This window comes from Falco naumanni, chromosome 5 (genome assembly GCF_017639655.2).
Source record: "Falco naumanni isolate bFalNau1 chromosome 5, bFalNau1.pat, whole genome shotgun sequence".
NCBI lineage: Eukaryota > Metazoa > Chordata > Aves > Falconiformes > Falconidae > Falco > Falco naumanni.
Window position 1 is genome coordinate 1,151,688 of NC_054058.1, and position 24,858 is coordinate 1,176,545.

At 59.3% G+C, this 24,858-nt stretch overlaps 2 protein-coding genes across 2 annotated transcripts; both read left to right on the forward strand.

Annotated features, from left to right (window-relative positions):
- Positions 1–136: 136 nt before the first annotated feature.
- NOP2 (NOP2 nucleolar protein) lies at positions 137–5,829 on the forward strand. Its single transcript, XM_040594562.1, has 16 exons — positions 137–296; positions 376–421; positions 503–600; positions 1,217–1,482; positions 1,781–1,824; positions 1,990–2,159; positions 2,955–3,154; positions 3,257–3,346; positions 3,426–3,513; positions 3,610–3,750; positions 3,941–4,080; positions 4,365–4,454; positions 4,752–4,874; positions 4,959–5,056; positions 5,148–5,278; positions 5,388–5,829. Exons 1-16 carry the CDS (start codon positions 191–193, stop codon positions 5,639–5,641), a joined length of 2,085 nt encoding a protein of 694 aa, XP_040450496.1. The 5' UTR covers positions 137–190; the 3' UTR covers positions 5,642–5,829.
- An 8,429-nt stretch (positions 5,830–14,258) lies between these two features.
- IFFO1 (intermediate filament family orphan 1) lies at positions 14,259–24,754 on the forward strand. Its single transcript, XM_040596291.1, is given in 10 exon segments — positions 14,259–14,439; positions 14,441–15,037; positions 20,104–20,164; positions 20,250–20,345; positions 20,580–20,720; positions 21,676–21,836; positions 22,313–22,433; positions 23,108–23,200; positions 23,365–23,495; positions 23,984–24,754. Coding segments are annotated over 10 exon segments (1,569 nt in total). The 5' UTR covers positions 14,259–14,374; the 3' UTR covers positions 24,087–24,754.
- The last annotated feature ends 104 nt before the right edge of the window (positions 24,755–24,858 follow it).

The window sequence follows — 24,858 nt, forward strand, 5'->3', positions numbered from 1 at the left end:
GGGCCCGGGCCCTGGGGGCGGCCTCCGGGCGGCTGACGTCACCGGGCGCATCCACTCAGCGAGCAGAAGAGGCGGCGGTAGCCAATGGGGGCGCGGCGGAGGCGGGCCCGGCGGCGGGCGCATGCGCGGGGCCAGAGGCGGCCCGCACGTGTGGCGGCGGGCCCGGGGCCGCCGGAGGGGCCGCGCCGCCATGGGCCGCAGGCTGGACCCCAGCAGGAAGGAGAAGCGCGGCCCCGGGCGCAAGGCCCGCAAGCAGCGCGGGGCGGAGGTGGAGCTGGCCCGCTTCCTGCCGCCAGGTGAGTCCGGCCCCGCCCGGCCCGGCCCGGCGCCGCGCTGCCGGTTCGGGCCGCCTGACGGCCGCGTGTCTTTCCGCAGAGCCGGAGCCCGGCAGGAAGAAGCTCTCCAGCCACGGGCGGAGGAGGTGAGGCGGGGGGCCGGGGGGGCCGGGGGAGGCCGGGGGGGGCCGGGACGGAGCTCACTGCCGCTTCTCCTCTCGCCGCAGGGCTGCGAAGAGGCGGCTGGGAGCGGGCAGCGCCGCGCCGGTCGGGGGGCGCCGGGGGGCAGCAGGAGGAGGAGGAGCAGCGGGCCAGGAGCCAGCAGGTGAGTACCGGCCGGGGCGGGGCGTTCCTGCAGACAGCCTGTCCTGCTGCCCCCCAGGCCACCCCCCCACCCCCCTTTTTTTTTATATGACACGAAACAGGTGGGGGTTTTATTATTTTAAACGAATTTTTCCTGCTTGCCAGACCCGCCGTGCCAGGCGGCGGTGCTGCCCGCGGGACAGGCCGGCAGGATGCTCTGCTCCATGGTGCCGCTCCCGGGTCGCCGCTGTCGCAGGCAGGTTGGGCGGCTGAGGCCTTTCAGGCCGCCGCGTTGTGTCCCACGGCGCATAGGAAGGTGTCACAGCAGGAGGAGGGAAGGATGGACGATAGATTTGGGAAGGGGGGTACTGTAACACGTCAGGGCAAACACTATAAGAACTTTGTGGCCACGGTTTTCTTTGGTAACTCTAGTTAGTTCTCTTTAAAGCTTTGTTGGAGTAGAGGTGGTAACGTGCCCTTGTTTGCGATTGAGAAAACCGATGTGGAAAGCAAGGAATCCCTTCTCTTGGCCAGGCAGCTCAGCCCTAGGGTGAAGGTCTCTTGTATCGCAACTGAAAAAACAGGGCAGCTGCTTCTGGGAATAACGCCTAACTTTTAACCGCTGCATCTGCCTGTAGCTGAAGAGCAGGTATCCCCGCAGAAGGAGAAACGTGCTGTAAAGGCAGCGGGACAAACCACTCGTGGCCGCTTTGGCTTCAGTGATGGCAACTCAAAATGGCTGGCTCCAGCCAAAGCCAAGAAAATCCCATCTAAAGGAAAAAATGTGGAGTTATCCAGCGATGGTGAGGTGGAAGGAGGCAGCTGGGAGATGGAGGAGGAGGATGGGAGCAGCGATGAGATGGTGGATGATTATGGTGTGTCTTCATCATCAGAGGAGGAAGAGGTAGGAGCTTTTTACCCTTAATTATGCAAGAAATACTTGGCTTTGCTGGCTGAAAAGACCCGTCAGGCCTGGGGAAACAAGAGTGACTTTACTAAGGGGTGGGTGGATGGTGAGGTGGCAGAGAGCTTTCCCCTTCTTCCCTTCACAATAACAATTTCCAGTTTAGCAGCTGATCCCAGGATAATATTTGGTGCTTTTGTTTGTTGCTTTTTTAAACAGAACAGATAAATTTCACAGATGCTGGGAAGTAAGGGGGTACCTGGGGATATTGCTTCATTATTCTTTTGTCTCTCTTTAGTTGCTGCCTATTGAAAAAGCTGCCCTGAAGCAGAATTCTGATAGGTAAGGATCTGATAATACTGCCAGCCTGCAGTGTCTTTCCTGGTTAGACAAGGAGCATGTGTTGTCTGTTCTTCTGTCCTTTTTGCCATCTAAGAAATGGTAGTTGTGAAGTACCTGTGTGATACTGCTCTTCTGTAAAACACCTGTCCTGTTCTTTGCCCTTAGGGGAAGCCTTGGTGAAGATGACAGTGAAGAGGAGGAGGAAGAGGAGATGGCAGAGGCGGCAAGGGGGCAGAAAACGGGACAGAAGGAGGAAGAGGGCCCCGATCTGCAGCTCAACCTGGATATAGATGAGCAGTTTAAACTGCCAACTAATGAACAGATTGAGAGAGAGGATATCCTTTTTATTTGTGACATCCATAGGCCATGTGCCTGCAGCAGCACGGGGCCTGGATACAACTAAAGGGCTTCCTTTGGACTTCATCATGAGTATTGCTTAGCAAGAGCATTCTGTGGGCGATGAGGTATTTTTAGATGAGCTGCCCAAATAGACAGTATACAATGCTGTGCTTCTGTACAGCGCAGTTAGGAAATCTGTTGGGCCCTGTACAGAGCTTGGAGCCTGCCCCGCTTTCCTTTCTAGCCCTGAGTGCATGTGAGTATCTTATCAGTAGTTTGTTCCTCTGTACCCTGATTTTCCTGGTAGGTGTTTGTCTAACCCGTTCCTAGAGCCTCTGATGACAGCAATTCCAGCACCCAAAGTACTTGCTCTTGGGCTTTAGTGATTTTGATTTCCTCCCCCCAGTACATCTAATCCTGCCTCTTCTCCTTCTCCTCTGTACCCCGTAGTTGCCCTTGGGGAACTTCTAGTCTCTTTTCTGCCACAGGTATTGTTTTCAGCATTAGAAGATGTTTTTTGTTGTTGTCTTTTTCCTGGTTTTTTCTGTTTATCTAAAGTAACTAAACAAATTCTTGTAAATACCTTGTAGCTCCTGCCTTGTGAACTTTTTTTGTCCGGTCCCATCCTTTGAATCCCCACTCTGCTGAGGTCTGATGACAGTCTGTTCCAACAGAGCCTTTCTGGTGCGGGTGCTGTGATGCAGGAGTCCTGCATGACTGATTGTGCTTGCGAAGAGCTTGTGCGTGTGCAAGTTCGTTGGCTGTTCATGGTTCCTTAATGGTCTTTCTACCTGCTGAGCCGCCTGACCTGCACATCATCCACCAGCGCATCAAGGGCAACATGGAGGTGCTGCAGGACTTTGGGGCGAAGCGGGAGGAAGGACACACGCGACAAGAGTACCTTGCATTGCTGCGCCGGGACATGGCTGCCTATTATTCCTACAGCGACTTCTTGCTCATGAAGCTTATGGACATCTTCCCACTCCCTGAGGTAGGATCCTGCCCTGCCTGTATCTTTGCTGACTGATGAGGATTTAGCTGCCTTCCTGGGCCTTCGTTTTTATCTCTGTTCTCTGTCCTGTCTTCCACCCAGCTGGTAAACTTCCTGGAAGCTAATGAGGTTCCCCGCCCTGTGACCATTCGCACCAACACACTCAAGACGCGGCGACGGGACCTGGCACAGGTGAGCAGGAGCCTGTGGTTGTCTCCTGCACCGCCTGTCATACGGGACAGCATCTCAGTCCCATCTCCTTGTCTTGCAGGCTCTAATCAACCGCGGTGTGAACCTCGACCCCTTGGGGAAGTGGTCGAAAACGGGGCTTGTTATTTATGACTCCTCTGTGCCCATTGGTGAGATCACCCTTCGTGTTGTAGGGCTCCATTGACCCACTCCTGACTCCCATTTTTTTGCGTGTCATCGCACTTTGTTCTGCCTTCCCTGCCTAGGTGCCACCCCTGAGTATCTGGCTGGGCACTACATGCTGCAAGGAGCCTCCAGTCTCCTCCCCGTCATGGCTCTGGCTCCACAGGAGAACGAACGCATCCTGGATATGTGCTGTGCCCCAGGAGGCAAGACCAGCTACATAGGTACCGCCCTGCAGCCCCTGGTGGGGAGGCGGGGAGGGGTGCCCTGTGAAGCGACGAGTTCACTCGTCTATACAGAAAGGGGTGACAGAGGCAGGGACTGAACCTGGGGAAAGGAGAGGGGTGGCTCTCCCTGCGGACAAAAGTGCAGGGGGGTTGCCGCCCCTTGCTGATGTGTTTTGCCCTCTGGCAGCTCAGCTAATGAAGAACACGGGTATGATCTTGGCCAATGACAGCAATGCCGAGCGGCTGCATAGTGTGGTAGGGAACTTGCATCGGCTGGGAGTCACCAATGCTGTAGTGAGTAACTGTGATGGACGCCAGTTCCCCAAGGTACGTTCCTGCCTGTGCTGGGGTGTCCTTATCCTGCTTACCTAGAGCTGCTGTGCTGTCCCGTTAGTTAAATGGGTGTTCTCCAAAGCCACTTGTCACAAGAGGATGAGCAAAGCTGCTGAGGAGTGTGTTTGTTACTTGACAGGGAGACAGGAAGGTGGACAGGGAGGAGCGAGGGATCTTTGCTGCCTTCCTAGTCTTCTGGTTCCCCTTCTAGTCTTGGTCTTAGTCTTATTCTGAGTCCCTGCCTGTGAGTGTAATTCCAAACGTACGTCTTCCTGTAGGTGCTTGGAGGGTTCGACCGTGTCTTGCTTGATGCTCCTTGTAGTGGAACAGGTGTCATTTCTAAGGATCCTGCTGTCAAAACCAACAAGGTGAGTGGCCAGTGGGGACACAAGATGGGGACTTAAGTATGAGTCACAAGAGGAAGGACTTTGGGACAGCTTTGTTCTCAGAGATGCTTGCAGTGGAGACACTGATATATTTTTCCTTCTCGTTCCTATTTTGCATGTTGTACCAGAGCCAGGTTTTTTTGAGATTAGTTTTGCAGAAGACTCTGGAACCTTCTATATCATGCGTGCTTTCCTCTCCTGTCATCCCTCCGTCCACAGCAGAGGCCTGGAGTGCTTCCCTGTGCCCCTCTGGCACACTAACCTATCTTTCTCTTTCAGGATGAGAAAGACATCCTGCGCTGTGCTCATCTGCAGAAGGAGCTGATTCTTAGCGCGATAGATTCAGTCAATGCTGCCTCAGAGACAGGGGGCTACATTGTCTATTGCACTTGCTCTATCATGGTAAGTCCTTTCCACGCTCTGCTGTGGTCATCTCCTACTCAGAGGACTGCTGAGCTTCGGATCCTAATGCTTAATTTCTGGCAGGTGGAGGAGAATGAGTGGGTTGTGGATTATGCACTGAAGAAACGCAACGTTCGTTTGGTGGCCACAGGCCTGGACTTTGGCAAGGAAGGCTTCACTAGGTGCGTGCCGGGTCACAAGCTGCGCAGGCTCCTTGGTGGCCAGGTTTGAGCAGAGGTGTTCTATCATTTCTCACCCTGCTTCCTCCTCCAGGTTCAAAGACCGTCGCTTCCACCCCTCCCTCAAGTCTACGAGGCGTTTCTATCCCCACACGCACAATATGGATGGGTTCTTCATTGCCAAGTTCAAGAAATTCTCTAACGCCATCCCCCAGGCACAGACAGGTAACCCGGTGCTGGAGCTCGGCTGAGCTGCCGGGCCTGTTCTCGCAGGCTGCTTCCCCTGCGGAAGCCAGGCAGGTTCTTCTTACAGCTCCTTTCTCTGTTGTTTCAGATGAAGAGCCTGCTGTGGAAGCAGCACCTCCATCCACTGTCCCTGATACCATTGTGGAGCCTCAGCCAAAAAAGAAGAAACTTGAGGGATCAAAAGCTGACAAAGAGCAGAAGCCACCACAGCCTGCTTTGAAGAAGAGACATTCATTGCAGGCACAGAGGAGACCCTTGAAGGCTGGCCGGCCTTCTCCCAAAATGATGCGTCCTCAAGCCCCTGCCAAGAAGAGGCATAGGGTGAAGCAGAAGAGAGCGTGAGAGGAGCTGCTTTCCCAGGTGCTGGCCCCCTCCTCTGAGCGCAAAGGCTGCCACGGCTTTGCGTGTACCGCCTGTCTTTGCTGCTCTGTGCGGAGAACCTGCACGCCTGGGACAGCTACAGGCCTGTTTGCTCCTTTCCCTCTGCATCAAGGACTGGTGCACTGACACATTAAAGGTTTTATACTCTTGCTCAAGTCTTGGCCTTTTCCCTTGGAACACTGAATACAGAGTTCTGCCACGTCCCCTTACTCCTCTGCAACAGAAACCCCTTCCACTCCTGTCTGACGCTCTGGCGGTTTTGGTTCTTGTGCCCTGCTCTGCTTCTCTTTGTGAAGAAGCAGTGAGAGCTGAAATCCTGGCTGCGGGGGTGCGGGCTGTGTTTGTGGTGCCGCAGAGCAGGGGGCTTTGTTGGGGCAGGGCTGGATCTCCCTCCTGGGCCCGTGGGCCTGTGCTGGTCCCTAGTTCCCTGCGGTCACTGTGCTGATCCAGTCCACTGCTGTGACCGAGCCTTGTGCTGGTCCCCAGCAGTCTCCTGGTTCTTGACCTCCCAGACTGCAGCAGGGATTGCCACTGGTCTTATGACTTAGGATTGCCACTGGTCTTATGGTCACTATTTCCTTCGGCCTTTTTGTTCACCTAGAGGGGGTTGCTCCTCCTTAAGACGTAACGGGCAGTGGTCTGGGCTGCTTTTGTTTAAATGTCAGCCCAGGTCCCTTTCCTTTGCCAGTGTGAGTTGATTATTCTCTTCTTTGGTTCTGCCATCTAGTGAATAAATCTCTAGAGACACTTCGTTAATAAACTTTCTACCAAGCACCCTCTCCAGCTTCTGTTCCACCACAGCGTGTGTGAAGTTGGGTGTGTGACGGACCTGAGGCGTAAATCTTGTTTCTGTAACTGTCTTGCTAGCTCAGCTCACCTGAGGCTTTGCCTTGGTCTGTTTTCCTTGCCAGGCTCTGGGTTCGTGGGAGAAGTTGATGCGCTATTCCCCTGTTTGTTGTTGAGAACAGATGAGCGCAGTGGACTGTAGGATCTCGGGAATCCTTTGTCCTGGTCCGCTACGCATGAGGCTGCTGCTTTCCCATGTGATGAGCTTCAGCAAGTGGTGAGGCTGAGCGTGAACTCCAGGAGCTCCCTGAGACACGCACACGCGCTGCTGATGCAACCAGACACGGACCGATTAGCAGAAACTGAAGAAAAGCGCTGTGGCGGGTGCCCAGGAAACCACAAATGGGCCTCGCCAAACAGGAATGGCAAAAAAGGCCAAATCCTGCTCTTGCCTGGCCCGTCACACCGAGAGCGTGCTGGTGGGTTGTGTGTGTGTGTTTCGCTGGCAGCAGCTGCTCAGGCCTGTGCCCTGCCCGGTACCCGGCTCTCGCATCTCTTGCCCTACTTGTGGGCTAGGCCAGCGTGCAGCTTGCTGGCAGGTCGCACACGTGCGTGCAGAGGAGCCGGCAGGGATTAGTTTAGTAACGAGGCCAGGACAGATGGTGGGAATCGGGTGCGGGGCTCGGGCAGGCAGGCACGCTGACCAGCAGCCAGTGCCTGTGTGACTGGCCCCTTCTGTTCATCCCTCCTCTCCCTTTCCTGTGCTCGCTTCTCTCTGACGTAGCTCAGTGCCTTCCTCTCCCCTCATTTGATCCTTCCCCTGAACATCCCACAGTAAGTTTTTCTCCCATAATCTTCCTTAAACACTGCATGATAAACTTTACGCCACAATTCCCCTCAAACATCCCATGAGAGATTTGCTCTTCCCCATGAAGAATTTTGCTTTCTTACTGGTAGTGAAGTTTCCAGCTGAAGCTCCTTGAGGTTGCACTTGAGTGGTTCCTGTAATCGTCTGATCTGTCACCATCTCGGGAGCCCTTGGCCTTTGTTACAGCTTGTCTTATCTTCCGCTTTTTAGGGCTTATGTATCTGTGTGTTTTATAACTCTGGTTTTGACTTTGTCTTTTTGTGTTGAACAGCTATTAATTAAATGTCCTTATAGTTAAAAATCACTTTTTCCCCACACTTCCCAGTGAAGCGGGGCAGGGAGGAGCCTCTGAATGCGACCGTCCCATCCCACGCTTGTGTGGTGAGGTCTCTGGGTTGCCTGACATACAGGACCCAAAGGAAGTTTTCTGGGGTCTTTCAGAAAAATTAATTAAATATTGGGTGCCATTGGGAAAGGAATTGCTGGATAACAGAATGGAGACAACTGTTCCCTCCCTGTGTAAAACTGCCTCCCCGTATGCGCGCTTCAGCCCCGTGTTGCTCGTGCCCTCTCTGAGTACGGGCTGTAGCGCTGGGAAGCAATCGGGGGGGACAAACACCCGAAGTTAGGGGGTGGCTTCTGTGAGAGGAACAGCTCGGGCCTAGGCCTCTTGGAGCCTGGGAAAGAAGTGTTACAGCATGTGTGACATCGTTAATGGCATGGAGAAGGTGAACAGGGAGCAACTTCTTGCTCTTTTCCAGTAAACAAAAACCCTGGGGCCCGTCAAACACACCGAGGGTGGGGGTAGCTGCGACCCTCCTTTCTGCAGGGCGCGGTGGGTGCTAGAAGCTTAGGCGGGTTGAGAAGCCAGCTGTATTCACGAGGGGAAAATATTTCTTGGAAGGGCTGCTAAGCACAGCTGCCTGAGGAGATCCACAGGGCGTGAGCTGGCTGGGAGTGCTGCGAGGGGCGACCGCTGCCCGCTCGCCCGGGTCACAAACCCTCTGTCCTCGTCCTGTGCTGGAAACTGGTTCCTGGGCATAGACGGGCCGTCGCTGTGACCTGCAGACCTGAGCGGTTCTGGTGTTGCTGGGAGGTGGTCCCACTGCTGCGCCTGCCCCTTAGTGCTCGCGAGGTTAGTCCCGAGCTCTGCCCAGCACCTCGTTTCCCTCGGCTGGGTCCTCGCTGCACCAGGCTCGCATGGCTTGTGGCAGCAGCGGCTCCGGGGCAGGCTGAGCCCTGCCTCTGCTCCTCCAGCCTCGTTTCTTTTCCAGTTCTAGGAGGTTCCCCTAGGAGGGACGCAATACAGGACTGTAGTGTACAATTCAAAAGTGGAGCCGTGTGGCGATCTTCCAGCTGTAGGGTGGCTTGCACCGGGCAGGGCTTTTGCTTCTGGCAAGCCGTGAGCCCGTCCTTTGGGGAGCGAGGGTAACCTGTCCTGTTAGCGACGCTAACTGGGTCCCACCGCGCTGGGTAACCCATTTATCTTGATAACCCCGGCGGCAGGGATAGGATGTTCTTGGTTGGGATCCCAGTGTAATTGTCTGGTTCCTAATGGATCTGCAAATTATGTCGGTCCCCTCTGAGAGGTGGGAATAGATGCTGCTTTAACCACCTCAGCAGAACTTCCCTCTGTTGCTGTACGTCATTCTGCACGCTTTGCTTGCTGCAAACCTGCTGTTACAGCTGGGGAGAGGCGGAGGCGGCTTTCAGCTCTCCTTGGTGCTTGCTCCCCTTCTGCTCTTTATTTCAGCCGCTGCATAGCACTGCTCAGGGAATGTTGAGGGGGGCGGTGAAATGCTGCCATCGAGTTGGTGGCTTCCCTCTGCATTCTGGTGCGAGGCTGCTGGTCACACTGGGCTTGTGTCTGCAGCTGCCGCCTTGCACTGGGCATCTTTTGTTACCTGAAAGCTGAGATTTTTGGAAAATGTGACGATTGGGTCATTGTTCAGTACCTTTAATGTAGTTTATCTGGGAGCTGCCGGTAATGTGGTTTGTGAGAGCTGAGCAGAGCGAAGTGAAGGAAGAACTGAGGCAAAGCAAGGGTTGAAAGCAGGTCCGAGGAGTAAAGATGCTGTTATAAATTAAAAGCTGGTTGAGAGAAGTCGTGATATCTGTTCCACTGCGCTGTACACAGATGTTACTGGGGTGGCATTTAATGACTTGGAGAAAAAAAAATAGGCAAGCAGTTCTGTTATTAGAACTTATTGATTTTGACAACTTACTTAAGTAGAAGTTATTTAGGCTAAAGAAGGCCAATGTGAGGCGCAGCCGGTGTGCAGGAGAGGGGAGGTTCGCTGCTAAGGGCTGCCAGCGCGGTGGACGAAACCACCACGCGCGTTGTAAGTTCTTGATTCTGGTGGGGATTCTTCGAACGCCTCTCCACGGCGAGGCAAGTCTGTTGGAGAAGCCCTCCCGGGGTACGCTGAGGATGCTGGCTGCAGCCTCGGGAATGCCACCAGCTCCCCCCTGCCACCCGGGAGGTGCCCTCGGCGTGTGGGGGGAGGAAACCGGAGGCTTCCGGGGACAACGGTGCATCATGGAAAGAGACTCCGGCAGCAATGTGGGTCGGTCACTAATTCCAGTGGTGTCACGCGCTGGAACGCCTGTTCCGTGCCGGGTAGGCAGCCTGCGGTCGCGGGGCCTCGTGTCCGGCTGCAGCCGGGGGAAGGGAGTGAATCCTGCGCCGCGTGCTTCAGGGGCTGGGGTATGAAAAGTAGATCCTGGAGCGCGTGCGCTGTTGCGTGTAACCCTACAGAGATGTACATGCTTTTGTAGGGGCTGAATCCATAAATGACCGAGCCCAGGTCGGTAGGTTTTGCTCCCCTGAGCTGTCCATCCCTGCTAGGGAGGGTTGGAGAGCCCTGAGGAGGGGCTGTCTGCAGCTCCCTGCCCTGCTGCTGGAGTCAGTGGGGGATGCTGAGTGGAGCAAGGTCTGTGAGGCCCCTGGTGCTCGCTGCAGTGCCCAGAACCGCCTTCACGTGCACCACCTGGCTGCAAAACTCCCTCCTGGGGACTGGTGTTCAGCGTCTTTAAAAAGCAAAGCCGTTCCCTCCTTTGCTGTGGGACAGGGACGTTTCTGGGCGTTGGTTTGGGTGGTGATGGCTCAGCTTCTGCTGGCAGCCGCTCCTCGGTGCCAATTGCTCCCCCGTTTTGGGGTTTTAGTGGAGCATCCTGGAAGTTGGAAGACTCGGAGGGTTCACAGTGAAATGCTCCAGCAGTGAGGTGCAAGGGAGGAGGTAGCATGGGGGGCACTCAGGGATGGAGAGCGGGGAGATGGGGTATATACACGCTAGCGTGACCCATGCCTTAAAAACCAGAGCCTCGAGGAAAGCTGTAGAGCTAATTTGAACAGGTTTCACCTACGAAGCACCGCTGCAAGGAGGATGCATTAGCTAGTAAGAGGTTCTGTGACCTGGGAGAGGGGGAAGCACCTCAAACTGGCAATGGATGTTAAAGCTGGGCAAACTCACGCGGGAGGCAAGGCAAGGTCTGGGATTTTATTAGGTGATCAGCCACCTGGCAAATCTGCCTCGATTTGTCTATGAAGGGCAATGGCAGAGGCTCAGTCCCTTCACCGTGCGGTCAGCAGAGACACAGTCCCACGTGAGTACCTGACTTGAGCTGCAGAAATTTGCACCGTGTGTTTTGCACAGGGTAAGAAAATGCAATAGTGCTTTCTCAGCCTAAAAATCTGTGCAAGATAAATAGCATCATGTTTGTGAATAAGTGTCTGTTTTTACGTTGGCTACGGGCACAAATTTGAAGCGCTGCAGTGAGGAGCTCTGCACGTCAGCTGGTGGGGTCCAGCAGCGCCACTGCTGAGCCTGAGCTGGCAAACTCAGGGCAGGAGCTGCTGGAGGGTCGGGAGAAGTGCCTGAACCAAGAAGGGAAGATGAGGAGGAGGAGCTGTTGTGCTGGGGTAGAGGAGCGTTGTGCTTCCCTGGGCAGCAGGGTTGTCTCTGGGCTTCCTCAGGAGCAGCCAGAAGAAGTTGGCCCTTTGCCCCAGCCATCTTCTGTGTCAGGAGGAATCCTTTACCCCAGCAAGTAGCTTGAGCAGGAGAAGCCAGGAAAAAAAAAATAAGGAGGCTCCACACTGCCCTGTCCTCTCCAGGAGACAGCTGGAGTGCTGGTGGGAAGAGGCTCTGGGGGTCTGTAGCCCAGCCCCCCGCTGTCAGCAGGACTGTCCCGGCACTAGGTCATGTCGCTGTGGCTGAGCCCTGAGAGCCACCAAGGATGGAGCTCCCGCACCTGCTCCAGCGCTGCGCTGGCCTCCCGGCAAAACAGCTTTTCCTGATGGATGGCGACACCTTCCTCTGCTGGCGTCTCATTAATCAGCCCTGGTGCCGGGTTTCCCCAGCAGGACAGGAGCAGGCCACGCGGAGCCTGGGAAGGCGCTTGCTCCACGTTTGTAGCCGTTGCTCTTGGCCATGCTCCCCGCTGGCCGCGGGAGCAGCGGCTCTCCCTGCTGCCCAGCCCCACTCGCCTGCGCGCGACCGGAGGGGACTGCGGACGGGCTGGCAGGGACGGGGGGTAAAATCCGGGTGTGCGAGGGGACGGGGGGCTGGTGGAAAAGGGGGGCTGCCGCGTGTGCGGGCAGGCTGCAGCAGCGTGCGGGGCGGGGGAAGGGACGTGGCAGGAGGGAGTCAGTGATGACTTCCAGGGCACGTGTTGGGAGGTCTCCGTGCTGGAGCTGCCACTGCTGCTTCAAAACAAGCTTCTTGACTGGGAATCCCTTTTGTCCGTCTGTCCTTCCCTTTTCCCTGGCTGTTTATTTGGTGGTATTGCTGCTGGGTGTGTGGCTCCCTGCCGGCTGCTGTTGCAGCGAGGGGTTTTGGGAGATGTTCCTGCACCCGCCAGTGAGGAACACCTTCCCACCTGCCTCTCCCTTGGCAAAAGCGCTGCTGGCCATGGCTCAGCCTCTCTGGTCAGAAGCAGAGCAAGGGAACCGCTGCTTCAGAGAAAGAGTGTTAAGAGGTGACAGAAGAAGGAAAGCTCGCTTCGTTTCCTACCCTAAGCCCACATGGGAGGGACTGAAATCCAGTTACAGCTTCCAGCAGCCACGGGTGTGCCGGGGAGGATGCTGCCCCGTTTCTGGTGGGAGAGGAGGTATTATCAGTGCGAATGGGGGCTGCTGCAGGGAGCCCAGCACTGGGGGCAGGGTAGGGGAGACAGGCAGGTCACGGGGCAGAGGTGATGCTGGACACAGCGTGGCAGGAGAGGGGAACAAATTTGATTTGGTCTGCTCCCAGGCAAGGAAGGCAGGAGAGGGACGGAGGAGCCCTGTAGGCCTGCAGGAGAAGCAGCAGAGAAAATGCAATAGGCAGGTTCTCGGTCAAGACTAGCAAAGCTGGCCATCTTCGGTGGGTCTGGGAAGTTTCTGGATGCATGGACTGAGCCGTATGTCAGATCCCAAGGGAAGGGCTCTGCAGCACCCTCCCCCACCAGCGCCTGTCTGCCGTGGAGGCCGGGCATTTCCTTCAATTAAAGCCATTGCTCGCTCCCCCTTTGCCGACCGCTCAGCTGGGATCTCGGAGGGCACTCAGCCGCGCCGTGGACACCCCGGGGAATGGGCCGCGATGGCAGCATGTGACACAGGTGTGTGTCCACATCCGCATCCATCCATGCGGTCCCCTCCCGCCGGACAGCAGGGCAAGGGAGCGTGGAGAGCATTTTGCAGCAGTGGCCTGGGGCTGAGGGCAGGGCCAGGGGGACAGACTGTAGGAAAAGACCTGCCGAGGGAGCAGGTAGGGAGCAGGAGGGCAGAGCCGAGGCCGCCCGGCACACAGCGGCGGAGCGAGCCGAGCGCAGGGTGTCGCAGGGCTGAGGTCGGCTGCCTCCTGCGACCTCCTGCACCCGCGGCTCGCGCTGGCGGCTCCCAGGGGCCCGGCTGCCTTCGGGGGGCTCGAGTGAGGGTAACGGGGGGCTTCGGGGTGCGGCGGGAACGTTGTGAGGCTCTAGAGGGGGGGGGCAGCACTGGGGAAGGCACTGAAGGCTGTGCTAACAATAACAGTAGTAACAACAACAAGAACAATAGAAAGCACAGGCACCTTGGGCTGGTGATGGGGGGCTCGAGTGAGGGTAACGGGGCTTCAGGGGTGCAGAGGGAAAGCTGCGAGGGTTTGAAGGGTGGCAGTGCTGGGGAAGGCACTGAAGGCTGTGCTAACAATAATAATAAGAATATTAACAACAACAACAGCAACAATAACAGTATCAACAACAACGATAATAATAATAATAATAATAGAAAGCACAGGCACCCGGGGCTGGTGATGGGGGGGCTTGAGTGAGGGTAACTAGCGGGCTTCGAGGGTGCAGAGGGAACATTACGAGGGTTTTAAAAAGGGGCAGCACTGGGGGAGGCACCGAAGGCTGTGCTAACAATAATAAGAATAATACAATAACAATATTAAACATATAGAATAATAAATAACAATAATAATAGAAAACACAGGCCCCCTGGGCTGGTGATGGGGGCTCGAGTGAGGGTAACGAGGGGCTTTGGGGGTGCAGAGGGAAAGTTATGAGGGGTCGAAGGGGGGCAGCGCTGGGGAAGGCGCTGAAGGCTGCGCTAACGGTAATAACAATAACAGCAACAATAACAACAGTAACAAGCACAGGCGCCCTGGGCTGGTGATGGGGGGGCTCGAGTGAGGGTAACGAGGGGGCATCGGGGGTGCGGAGGGAGCGTTCCGGGGGTCTGCGTGGGGCGACGCTGGGGGCTGCGCTAACGGTAACAGCGACAAGGACAGGGGCGGCCGCGACCCCCCCCGGAGCGCCCAACCCGCCGGCGCGGGGCCCCGAGCCCCCCCGTTCCGCGGCGGGGGGGCGGGCAGAGGAGGGCGGCGTCCGCCGCGTCCCCTCCCGTCCCCGCCGCGTCCCCTCCCCTGCTCGCTCCGCCCGGGGCCCCGGCGGGGAGCGGCTCCCGGCCCCGCCGCATCCCGCCGCAGCGGAAGCCGCACCGCGGGGCCGGCCCGGCGCAGCCCCCGGGCTCAGCCCGCCCCGCCGGGGCCCTGCTTGGGCTCTCCCCCGCCGCCGCCATGAACCCGCTCTTCGGCCCCAACCTCTTCCTGCTGCCGCCGGAGCAGCAGGGGCTGCCGGGCCCCGAGCCCCCCCGCCGCCCGCCCCGCCGAGCCCCTCGGGGGCGAGCTGGCCGCGCCGCCGCCCGCCGGCCCCTTCCCCGCGCCGCCCGCCGCCATGGCGCTCCGCAACGACCTGGGCTCCAACATCAGCGTCCTCAAGACGCTGAACCTGCGGTTCCGCTGCTTCCTGGCCAAGGTGCACGAGCTGGAGCGGCGCAACCGGCAGCTGGAGAAGCAGCTGCAGCAGGCGCTGGAGGAGGGGGGCGGCCGGGGCCGCGGACCCCCGCGCCGGGACCAGGCAGTGCAGACCGGCTTCGTGGGGCCCATCCGGACCCTGGGGCTGGGGCTGGGGCTGGGGCCGGCCCGGGCGCTGGGCTCCCCCGGGCAGCCGCCCCCCACCTTCCCCACCGCCTCCCGCTTCATGCCCGGCACCATCTGGTCCTTCTCGCAAGCCCGACGGCTGGGCCCGGGGCCGGAGACCACCCTGGTGCAGGGCCCGGGGGTCTCCTGGGTCCACCCGGACGGGGTGGGCGTGCAGATCGACACCATCACCCCCGAGATCCGGGCCCTCTACAACGTGCTGGCCAAGGTGAAGCGGGAGCGCGACGAGTACAAGCGGAGGTGAGGAGGGGCAGGGGGGAGCAGGGCTCCGGGCTGCAGCCCCCCAGGGACCCCCCAGGGTGGCTGCGGGGCCCGCTGAGCAGGGGGGGCAGCCCTGGCCTGGCTGCCCGGGAGCGGGGGGGCTCCAGCTGGCGGGGGGTGGGTCCCACGAGGCGAAAATCCCGGGCCCCTCAGCGCGTTTGGCTGCGCCGGGGTCTCCTTGCCGGCCTCCCGGTGTTCGAACCCTCCCGGGATGCTCGCTGAGGGTTTTTCCGTCTTACCGACGTGGCGTGACGGACTGGGAAGGCCTTTCTGAGCAGGGACGGAAATAACATGACTGCAGGAGCTGGTGCTTTAAACGGGAGGGGATCTGGAAACACTTGCGAAGGAGGAGCAGCAGGAAAGTAGGTGAGGAAGGTGGATGTGCAGCAAGCGTGTTTGGGTTGGGAAAGGCTGCTGGGAGGAGGAGGAGGAGGATGAGGATGGTGAGGAGGATGGTGAGGAGGAGGGCTCCCTGGGTCCGTTGGAAGGTGCCCAGAAGCCCCTCCGCAGAGCAGCCAGCTGCCCCGGCCCTTTCCCTCCCCGCTGCCTTCCCAGCAGCGAGTGGTGTGGGAGCACCCCGCTCCTCGGGGGCTCTGGGAGCACCCCGCTCCTCGGGGGCTGTGGGACCACCCCGCTCCTCGGGGGCTCTGGGAGCACCCCGCTCCTCGGGGGCTGTGGGACCACCCCGCTCCTCGGGGGCTCTGGGAGCACCCCGCTCCTCGGGGGCTCTGGGAGCACCCCGCTCCTCGGGGGCTGTGGGACCACCCCGCTCCTCGGGGGCTCTGGGAGCACCCCGCTCCTCGGGGGCTCTGGGAGCACCCTGCTCCTCGGGGGCTTTCCTGCCGACCCAAAATAGCTGCGGCTTGGCATGTGCCTGGGAGAAGGGCGAAGCAGCATACAGGGCTGATCTCTCGGCCCGTTCTTTGCCGTGCGGGGCAGCCGCAGCTCCCGCATCGCACCGGCGGCACTTTTGGTTCAGGCCAGTTCCCGAGGTCGCTCTCGGCTCCGCACGTAGGATGAGATCAGGCAGGGGCTGGCGTCGCTGGGTCATGGCGCCGGGCAGTGTGTGGCCAGTGCTGGGGACTGATGCCACTCAAGCAACTGATTTTTATCTTTTTTTTGTTTTGTTTTGTGTTTTTTTTTCCCCAGAAGTCACTTTATGGTGCTTTAGAAGGAATTAGAAAGTCAGTGATTATGTGCCCAAACGAGCAAAAGTGTGCTCTACCCGCAGGAGCCGTGCCGCTAACCTGCACTCTGCAGCTGCGGGCGCTGGTGCCGAGATGCGAGGCTGGGGATCCAGGATGACCCTTACGGGCTTGGCTTTATAAGGCTGCGGCTGAGCACGCTTGCCGGCTGGATGCTCCGAGGGCACCAGGCAAGGCAGGCGGAAAGGACGAGCTGGCACCTCTCCTTTCCCACCTACCGCGGCCCGTACCTAAGGCCTTTTATCATTAAGCCAGGCGTTGGGCTCCGGCTCCTTCTGCGGGCGGGCGGCTCTCCTTACTTTGTGTTTTCACCTCGGGTTTGTCGGTGCTGCCGAAACTTTGGGAGAAAGGAGGGCGTTCCGGGGTGGTCTCGCTCTGGCAAGTGGGCTTTGGGGCAGGCTGGGGGGCGATGGAGGTAGCAGGGACGCTGGGGAGGCGGGGGGGGGGCACCACAAGCCACTGCGGGCCAATGTTGGTGGTGGGATCTATTTTTGGACTGTGTTACCAGGAGCTGGGGGAAAGCAGACCCCACCCCCAGACCCTTTCCAGCACCGGGAACTCTGACGGGTACAGCCGGATCCCAAACAGGGGAATGGGACAGGAGGATCCCATTTCCACACCCTTCCCCATGCTGAGGGCTGACATCCCGCGGGAGCAGAGAGCTCCCTGCCGCGCTGGGCTCTGATCTGCTGTGGGGACGGTGTCATCCATTTGCCGCCTGCCTGGAGGCCAAGGGAAGAGACCGTGTTAACACGGGACTTCTCGGTTCCTTGGCCGTGGCTTGAGCTCGTGCTTGCTTCAGGGCAGCGTTGCCACCGTGCACCCCACGGCACTCGGAGCGGTGCAGCAGGAGCTTCTCTCTGGATATACAGGGCCTGAAATTCAAGCCTGGAATCTAGGAGGGGTGTGGGGGCAATAGGGAGGGATGAGAGGAGCCACGGCAGCAGGAGAGGGGCTCGCAAGATCTGCGTTTGAAGGAGCAGGCTGAGGCTAGGTGGCCTGGAGAGGGGCAGAAGGTGCCTGCAGGTGTCATACAGACCCACCACGCATGGGGGATCTGAGTCTCACCGGGTTATGCTGTCTGCTCTACCTGTATTCCCAAGTAGTTTTTATCTTGGATGCTGCAAGGACGTGCTAGAGGTGTGGGATGTGTAGTGTTACGGCACAGTGTGCGTTAGAATCGCAGAATGGGTTGGAAGGGACCTTTGAGGACCATCTAGTCCAACCCCCGCTGTGCGCTTTCGCTAGATCAGGTTGCTCAAAGCCCTGACCTTGGACACTTCCAGGGATGGGGCATCCGCAACTTCTTGGGGCAACCTGCTCCAGTGTCTCAGCACTGTCATCATAAAAAAGTTCTTCCTTATCTCTGATCCAAGTGTACCTACCCTCTTCCAGTTTCAAACCGTTGTCCCTTGCCCTGGCACTACAGGCCACAGTAAATTGCCTCTCCGTCTTTCTTATAAGCCCCCTTTATGTACCGAGAGGCCACAAGAAGGTCTGTTATTGCGATTGCCCTGCGAGGGGGTGCAGCTGGCTGCAGGGCCCTCGCCGTTAAGGTAAAGCTCCAACAGTTGGAAGATGGCAAGAGGGGCACACGCGCAGCTTCGTGCCCCAGGCGGCCCAAAGGCTGCCCCACAGCATCTGCGGGCCGTGCGGCACCGCCTGCGGCGCCCCGGTGCTTCTTGCAGCGAGCAGGGTTTTTTAAAGATGTGCATGGCTGGTTGTTTTGCTCACCAACCTTCTGGGGGGGCAGGCGGTGGGGATGGCGCTGCATCTCGCTGCCTTCCCAGCTTTGGGAGGGCTGGCAAGGGGGCGGCTGGGTCTGTCTGCTGCTGGGACCCTCCTGCCCTGGCGTTCTGCCTCTGTTCCAGCCGTTGGGCAGGTCGCTGCCGTGTGGCGGTGCGGGAGGGACCCCGGTGGTGTGGGGCAGCCGTGGGTCCAGCTGGCAGCGCCCGCCGGCCGTGCAGGGCCGGGGGTGCCGCGCCGCAGGCAGGTTATTATTAGGAGTGGTGCATTGCAGGAGGGAGCAGGGAAGGAGCCAGGCAGGAGGTGAGCGGGAGAGAGGTTCCTGCGGATTCATCACTGGCAGGGCCAATCGCTGTTCCTCCTGCCTTTAAATCGGTTTTTATCTGATCTGCGCTCTCTCCCTTAGCCTCGGCGTGAAGCGGGTTCTGCCCGGGGTCTGCAGCTGTGCCTTATGTCCCCAGTGAGTCCGGGCTTGAGAGACACCCGGAGGGAGGCAGGGACCGAAAAGGAGGCAGCACCATGCTGAGAAAGATGCTGAAATTTTTTTCTGATGTTGGAAGGCGTTTTTCTCCCTGGGGAGGGAGGCCTTGGTTGAACAGTTCCCGTATAAGGGCAATTCTACCTTTTAACTTTCTCCTTCCCTCTCTCTTTGTCTCCCTCTTCTCCCAAAGGGACGGGAACCCCCTTTGACTCCCTGTAGCTGCGGTGTGGAGCTCACTCCAGCACGAGCACTGCACGCTCTGTCCTTGCTTGAGTAAGGAGCAGCGTTGCCAGCCTTAAGAGCTTAGAAATTCTTAAGCCAGGGCTCTCCCACGCCGGGAGATCGTCCTGATACCCTGAGATAACCCCGAGAGGGCTTTTCACATGCTATCTGGTCCCCTAGACCTTAGGATTTCTTTTTCAAACTTGGTGGGAGTAAGGGAGAGGAGACGTTTCTTCAGGTCCTCCTGCAGGGTGGCAGTGCCTGTCTCTGCGTTTGCAAGCGCTAAACAGCAACGGGAGCTGGCTGCACCAGGCAGGGCCCACTCCGCTTGCTTGCCTGGAGGAATCCCGCTTTCTCAGAGAAATCTGGCTCTCCCAGCAGAGCCGGGTGAGGATGCAGCAGCCCTGCCCCGTGCCGCACCGCGGCGTGTGCCAGCCCGGCTGCTGGACGTGACGGCCACGTAGCGAAGCGCAGCACGGCCGGCTGGCCTCCCGACAGACCGTGGGCCAGGCCAGCACCGCAGCATGGCCCGAGATGATGATCTCATGCAGCGAAATATAATATAATTGCTCGGCGATGCGCCTTTGTGTGGCGCGGCTGGGCACCTTTGCGGCTCAGCCTCTGGCAAAGCTGTGGAGCCTAATACAGCGCCCACCAGCCGCCCTGGCGTAACTGGGAGAATCCGTCCCGCTTCCTTGTAGGGTGAAGCAACCTTCTTTAATCCAATGTGTTACGCGGCAGGATGGCCAAGGAGGCTCGTGCCACTGGCCGGGCGCCGTGCTGGGCGCGGGGCAGCCTCTGCACCGCTGCGGGCTGAAGAGCAGCCCTTCGCGTCGGCGCACGTCACGGCCCCGCGCGCCACGGCTCAGCATCGCTTCGGGTTTTGTGCTTCTGCACAGCCCGGACCGCAGCGCTGCAGAGGCACAAATGTGGTCGTAAATACGATGCTGATGGGGCAGCTCTGCGAGATCTGCAAGCCCCGTCCTGAGCCTTGGAGCTGAGCCTAGCGTGGCCTGAGGGCGAGGGGCTCGGGGGCAGGTGGAGGGGCCGGGGGCTGCGTCGGGCGTAGCCACCAGCCCCAGCGTGGCAGGCTGTGCAGTGCCACTGCCATGCAGAGCCCGTGGTTGGTGTCCCCGGCTCCCCCCGCGGTGAGCAGGGACGGCGGAGAGCCTGGTGGGGCAGGGCTCGTGGCTGGGGGCGCTGCCAGGCTCGGCAGCTGCTGGGCGTCTGGAAGCAAGCAGTGATGCATTCCTGGGCACGTTCTCCTTCCCGCCCCGGTGCCGTCATCACCCCCTCTTGGATAGCTTTGGGGTGAGCAGCTGCTGCTCCCTCCTCTCCCTTTGGCAGCCGGCAAGGCCGGCGGGATCTGAGCGGCGTGTTTGTCTCCCTAGATGGGAAGAGGAGTACACGGTTCGTGTCCAGCTTCAGGACCGCGTAACCGAGCTGCAGGAGGTGAGCATCACCATCCCCCCCTTCCCCTGCAGCCCCGCTGCCCTGCGCTGACGCTGATTTGCGCATCTCCCTCTGCCCGGGGCAGGAAGCCCAGGAGGCTGAAGCCTGCCAGGAGGAGCTGGCCATGAAGGTGGAGCAGCTCAAGGCAGAGCTTGTTGTCTTCAAGGGACTGATGAGCAATGTGAGTCCCTGACCCCTCTCCGACCCGGCAGCGGTGTCCTGCCCGAGCAGTGGGGCTGCGTGGAAAACCAGTTCCTTGGTGGGACATGTCACGGCGGTCTGGGGCAGGGCTGGCCCAGGGTGCAGTGAGCAGAGCAGGGGTGTGGATGCAGTCCTGCAGCATGGGGTGGTGGGGAACCTGGGGGCTCTGATTGCCCCTCTGATTTATCCCTCTCCTGTGGCATCGTGGGTTCAGAACATCACGGAGCTGGACACCAAGATCCAGGAGAAGGCCATGAAGGTGGACATGGACATCTGCCGGCGCATCGACATCACTGCCAAGCTGTGCGACGTGGCGCAGCAGCGGAACTGCGAGGACATGATCAAGATGTTTCAGGTGAGGAGCACCTGCTGCTGCTCCACACTTGGCCGCTGGCTCTGGGGAGGAGAGTTCCTGAAGGAGGTAGAAGAGACAACACCAGCCCCCCTGCTAGGGGAGACGCTTAGTCACCCTCACCCTTGCTCTGTGCAGTCCCTCGCTCTCTGTCTCTCTCTGGAGGACCAGGTGAAAGGGCATGGAGAGGAGGTGGAAAGCTCCAGATGTTGCTTTGGGCATCAAGAGTCCCCTCAACCTCTCACTGACCTGTTGTGTCGGGCCCTGGGACCCCGCAGTTGGTAGGGGAGCAGCTGCAGGAGGGAGATGAGTTACTCGAGTGTCTGTCTCTAACTCCATCTCTCTCCTTCCCCTTCCCCTCTCCGTCATCTTCTCTCTGTCTCTCTTCTCTTCTCTTCTCTGTCTCTTTTTCTCTTTCTGGATGTCGCTGCCTTTCTGTCTCGCTCTCTTTGTCCCTACAGAAGCAATTGGTTAGTTCCATTCAGTTGGGAAAGAGTACAAATTTTAAGCTTTCTGTAAATCAGGTCGAACTGTAAATATTGACATATTTCACTTTTTTCAGACTCTTGTCTCTTTTTTCCTGTTTCTGTCACTGCTGTGTTTCCCTGTCTCTGGACTGGGGTGGTGGGCGATTTGAGTTTTTCTGCAGTAAAACCACGTTGTTTTTTCTCATCAGATTCATAGACACCATCTTCAGTTGCTTAGTTTTAATTTTAGAAAATGCTAAACCCATGTTTTTTATCCATTGCACCATCTTTAACCTGACCATAATGAGCCCATCTCTCTCTCTCTCTCTCCCTCTCTCTCGCTTTCCTTCCTTTCTCTCTGTCTCTCTCTCCCTCCCCCCTGCCTTTCTGTCCCTCTGCCATCCCTTTCCCCTCCATCTCCTCCCAACTACCTGCTCCTGACCTCGGACCCGGCCTCGTTTCTGTAGTCTCTGCACTTGTCTCCCGTTAAGGTCCCAGCCTCGGTGGGGCGGAAGCGGGAGCGCAAGCAGGTCAGCGACGAAGACACCTCGCTGTCGGAGAGCGACGCCTCCCGAAAACCTGAAGAGGAGGAGGAGGACGAGACCACGGCCATGAGTATCAATGAGGAGATGCAGAGGATGCTGAACCAGCTGTGAGTGCGGCCGCTCCGCACCGCCGCTGCCGGCGTCGAGCCAGGCTCTGGCACCCGGCTCCCCGCCGGCGCCTGGGATGGGGAGGGGCGGGGGGGGGTGCAGCTCCTCTTTCCCAGGGGAGGGTGAGGTGGGGGTGCAGCTGCGGGGTACGTACACCCCCCGCTCTGCGGCATGGGGGGGACTGACCTCCCCGGAGACCTGAGCCCACCCGTGCCGTGGGTGGGAGTGGGTCCAGCGCCCGTTCCTCTTGCCCCCTGCTCCTGCTTGTGGGGGGTCCCTGCCTGGGTTTGCCAGGGCTCCTGAACACGGAGGCAGCCCCTTCCCCACCAGCTGCTGGGTCTGAGCACATGTGAGCCCACCCTGGCCAGATCCCCTGGAGCCACAGCTCTGCCTGTGAGCAGGGGCAAGGCTTCTGGTGCTGCCGCAGCCCCCTGCCCGCTGGGGTTGTCCTGACACGCTGTTCCCTTGTCCCCAGGAGGGAATATGACTTTGAGGATGACTGTGACAGCCTTACGTGGGAGGAGACAGAAGAAACACTGCTGCTCTGGGAGGACTTCTCCGGATACGCCATTGCAGCCGCAGAGGTGCAGGGGGAGGTAACGGTGGTGTCAGGTCCCCTCTGGGATCCAGCCGTGGGTTGGGACACTCCGTCCTGCCTGCCACGGGGAAGATGCTCCCTCAAAGACCAGACTTCAGCACCTCCAGCCCTTGCAGGCCTGTGCAGATGCTTCCATCGTCTCCACAGGAATACGTTACTGCATCCTTGTGAAGGTCTTGTTAGACAGACTGGGGACCTGTAGCCTGAAAGATGTGCTGAGGGCATCACATCTCCTCTGGGATGATGGAGAAGACCTCCTCTGGCTGGGCTGGTCTCTGGGGGTCCCTTGCTCAGGCTCTGCAGCCCACCTGCCTGCTGCACAGCAGCACTGCCCAAACAGTGTCCTCTGTGGCCAAAGCCCTCGCCAGCTGCAGCTTTGACCCTCAGCAGTTCCCTGGGGACGTGTCGTGCTTGGGGATGGACTGTGCCTGTCAAAGCTTCTGTGCGTTGCTGAGCTTGTCCCGGGCTGATGTGCTCAGTGCCCAGTCCTGGGTCTCTCCGCCCTGGTTGGCAGGACTGGCTTGTGCCTTATTTATACTACACGGCTTCTGTTTCTTCCTCTTTTTACCCAGTGCTGCCAGTTCTTTCTCTAATTTCTCTTATTGTGTGCCTTTGGTTCCTCATCTTTGGTGCCTCCCTGCCTCTAAACATGCCATCTGCTCTTCCCAACAGCAGGACGACAGCCTGGAGAAGGTGATTAAGGACACGGAGTCGCTGTTCAAGAGCCGTGAGAAGGAGTACCAGGAAACCATCGACCAAATAGAGGTGGGAGGAGGGGGAAGCGGGGCCGACGTGGCACAGAAGGGGGTGAAATGGGGAACCTGTGGGAGGGAGGCACCGTGCTGGAGCAGGGGGGTGGTGACAGGGGGGTGGCCGCCTCGGGGCTGGCCGTGCTCTGTACCCATCTCTGCACCATTTCCCTCGTGCAGCTGGAGCTGGCCACAGCCAAGAACGACATGAACCGGCACTTGCACGAGTACATGGAAATGTGCAGCATGAAGCGAGGCTTGGACGTGCAGATGGAGACTTGCCGGCGGCTCATCACCCAGTCTGGGGACAGGTGAGCTTCGGCAGGAGGCCCGGGGTGGCGCGCGCTGGGCAAGGAGCGGAGCGGCAGGCAGCGGGAGCTGAAGGTGGGATGGATCGTGGCCCTGCCCTGCCTGGCTGGGGGGGGCAGTTCCCAGAGGTGGCTGGGCTCTCCCGGTGACCAGCCTCCACGCCGCCGCGCACAGGAACACCCCTGACGAGAGAGGAGCTGCCATTGCGTAGGGACTCCAGGCTGGGGACCTCTGGGGTGGGCTTCCACCCGCCCTCAGCCCCGCATGCCTGGGCAGGGTCCTGCTCCGGGCGTCTCCCCCGGCGCTGCTCCATCCCCGGACCTCTCAGCTGGTGTTCTCTGGGACACCCTCCCCGGCTCCCAGGGATCTCCGTGGGTCCCAGGGCAGCGAGAGGGGCACTTCAGCCTCTCTCCTCTTTGCCGCGCTGAACCAGGTCCTTCCCCTCACCCTGTGCAGTGCTGTGACCGCTGCCCTTTGCTCTTCTCAGCAGAAAGTCTCCTGCCTTCACCCCAGCCTCCAACAGCGAGTCGGCCCTGAACGAGGAGAGCGAGGAGTCTGACCGTGACCCCCCCAGCGACGCTTCCATCAGATAATGAGGGGAAGCCCCGCTCCCTTGGACCCCCTTCCTGGCACGGGGCTGCCTGAGCCACACCTAAGAGAGACTTGGGGACGTGGAGCTGCTGGTAAACATCTGTCACCCAGGCTCACTCCCGTTCTGGGGTGCTTGGCAGATCCCACCCCCCTACACCACCAGATACCTTGCAAGTGGGAATAGCTAGATAGAGCTGAGGGTCCCTGCCTGGGCCGCTCAGCCTCCAGCCCCTTCTCTGTTCCCTTCCCCCGCTTTGGTTAAACTGCGGTTCGGGCAGGGAGGCTCCAAACCTGCCACGGCAGCGTTCTCCAGGACTGTCCCGCAGCCCCCCAGGCTCACCTCCTCCAGCCTCCGTCCTGGACCTCTTGGCCTGCCCCCTGCCCTCCCCGTGCCACGCGGAGCCGACCGAGAGCTGTACCTCCCTGCAAACTGGACCTGACACTGGTGCCAACTGGACTGAGCCCTGGGCTCTCTCTGTCCTTGCTGCTGGCCCGGCACCTGGCTGGTCCCCATGCCACACCGGGGCAGCCTGACCCCCGCCCCCCCGCCCTGCCCAGGGCAGGGGCTGAGTCCCGCTCACTGTGCACCTTGCTCTGCCGCATGCTGGCACTGCGCCCTCTGTGCTGCGGGGGCCAGGGCTCATTAAACGGGACAGGTTCCTTTTCTACAGCTGCGCCGGGCGTGGGCTCTCCCTGTGCTGCCGCAGGCATCGCACGGCTTGAGGCAGGGGGTGCCCTCCACCGGACCCCCGAGCCCACAATGGGGGCCTCGCA

What these genes read in the sequence shown, in the direction of transcription:
- NOP2 (XM_040594562.1), top strand. Translation starts at nt 191, where the DNA reads ATGGGCCGCAGGCTGGACCCCAGCAGGAAGGAGAAGCGCGGCCCCGGG. An exon ending in TCCAGCCACGGGCGGAGGAG is followed by an intron (nt 422 to 502) that starts GTGAGGCGGGGG and finishes CTCTCGCCGCAG; the next exon opens with GGCTGCGAAGAGGCGGCTGG. An exon ending in ATGGACGCCAGTTCCCCAAG is followed by an intron (nt 4,081 to 4,364) that starts GTACGTTCCTGC and finishes GTCTTCCTGTAG; the next exon opens with GTGCTTGGAGGGTTCGACCG.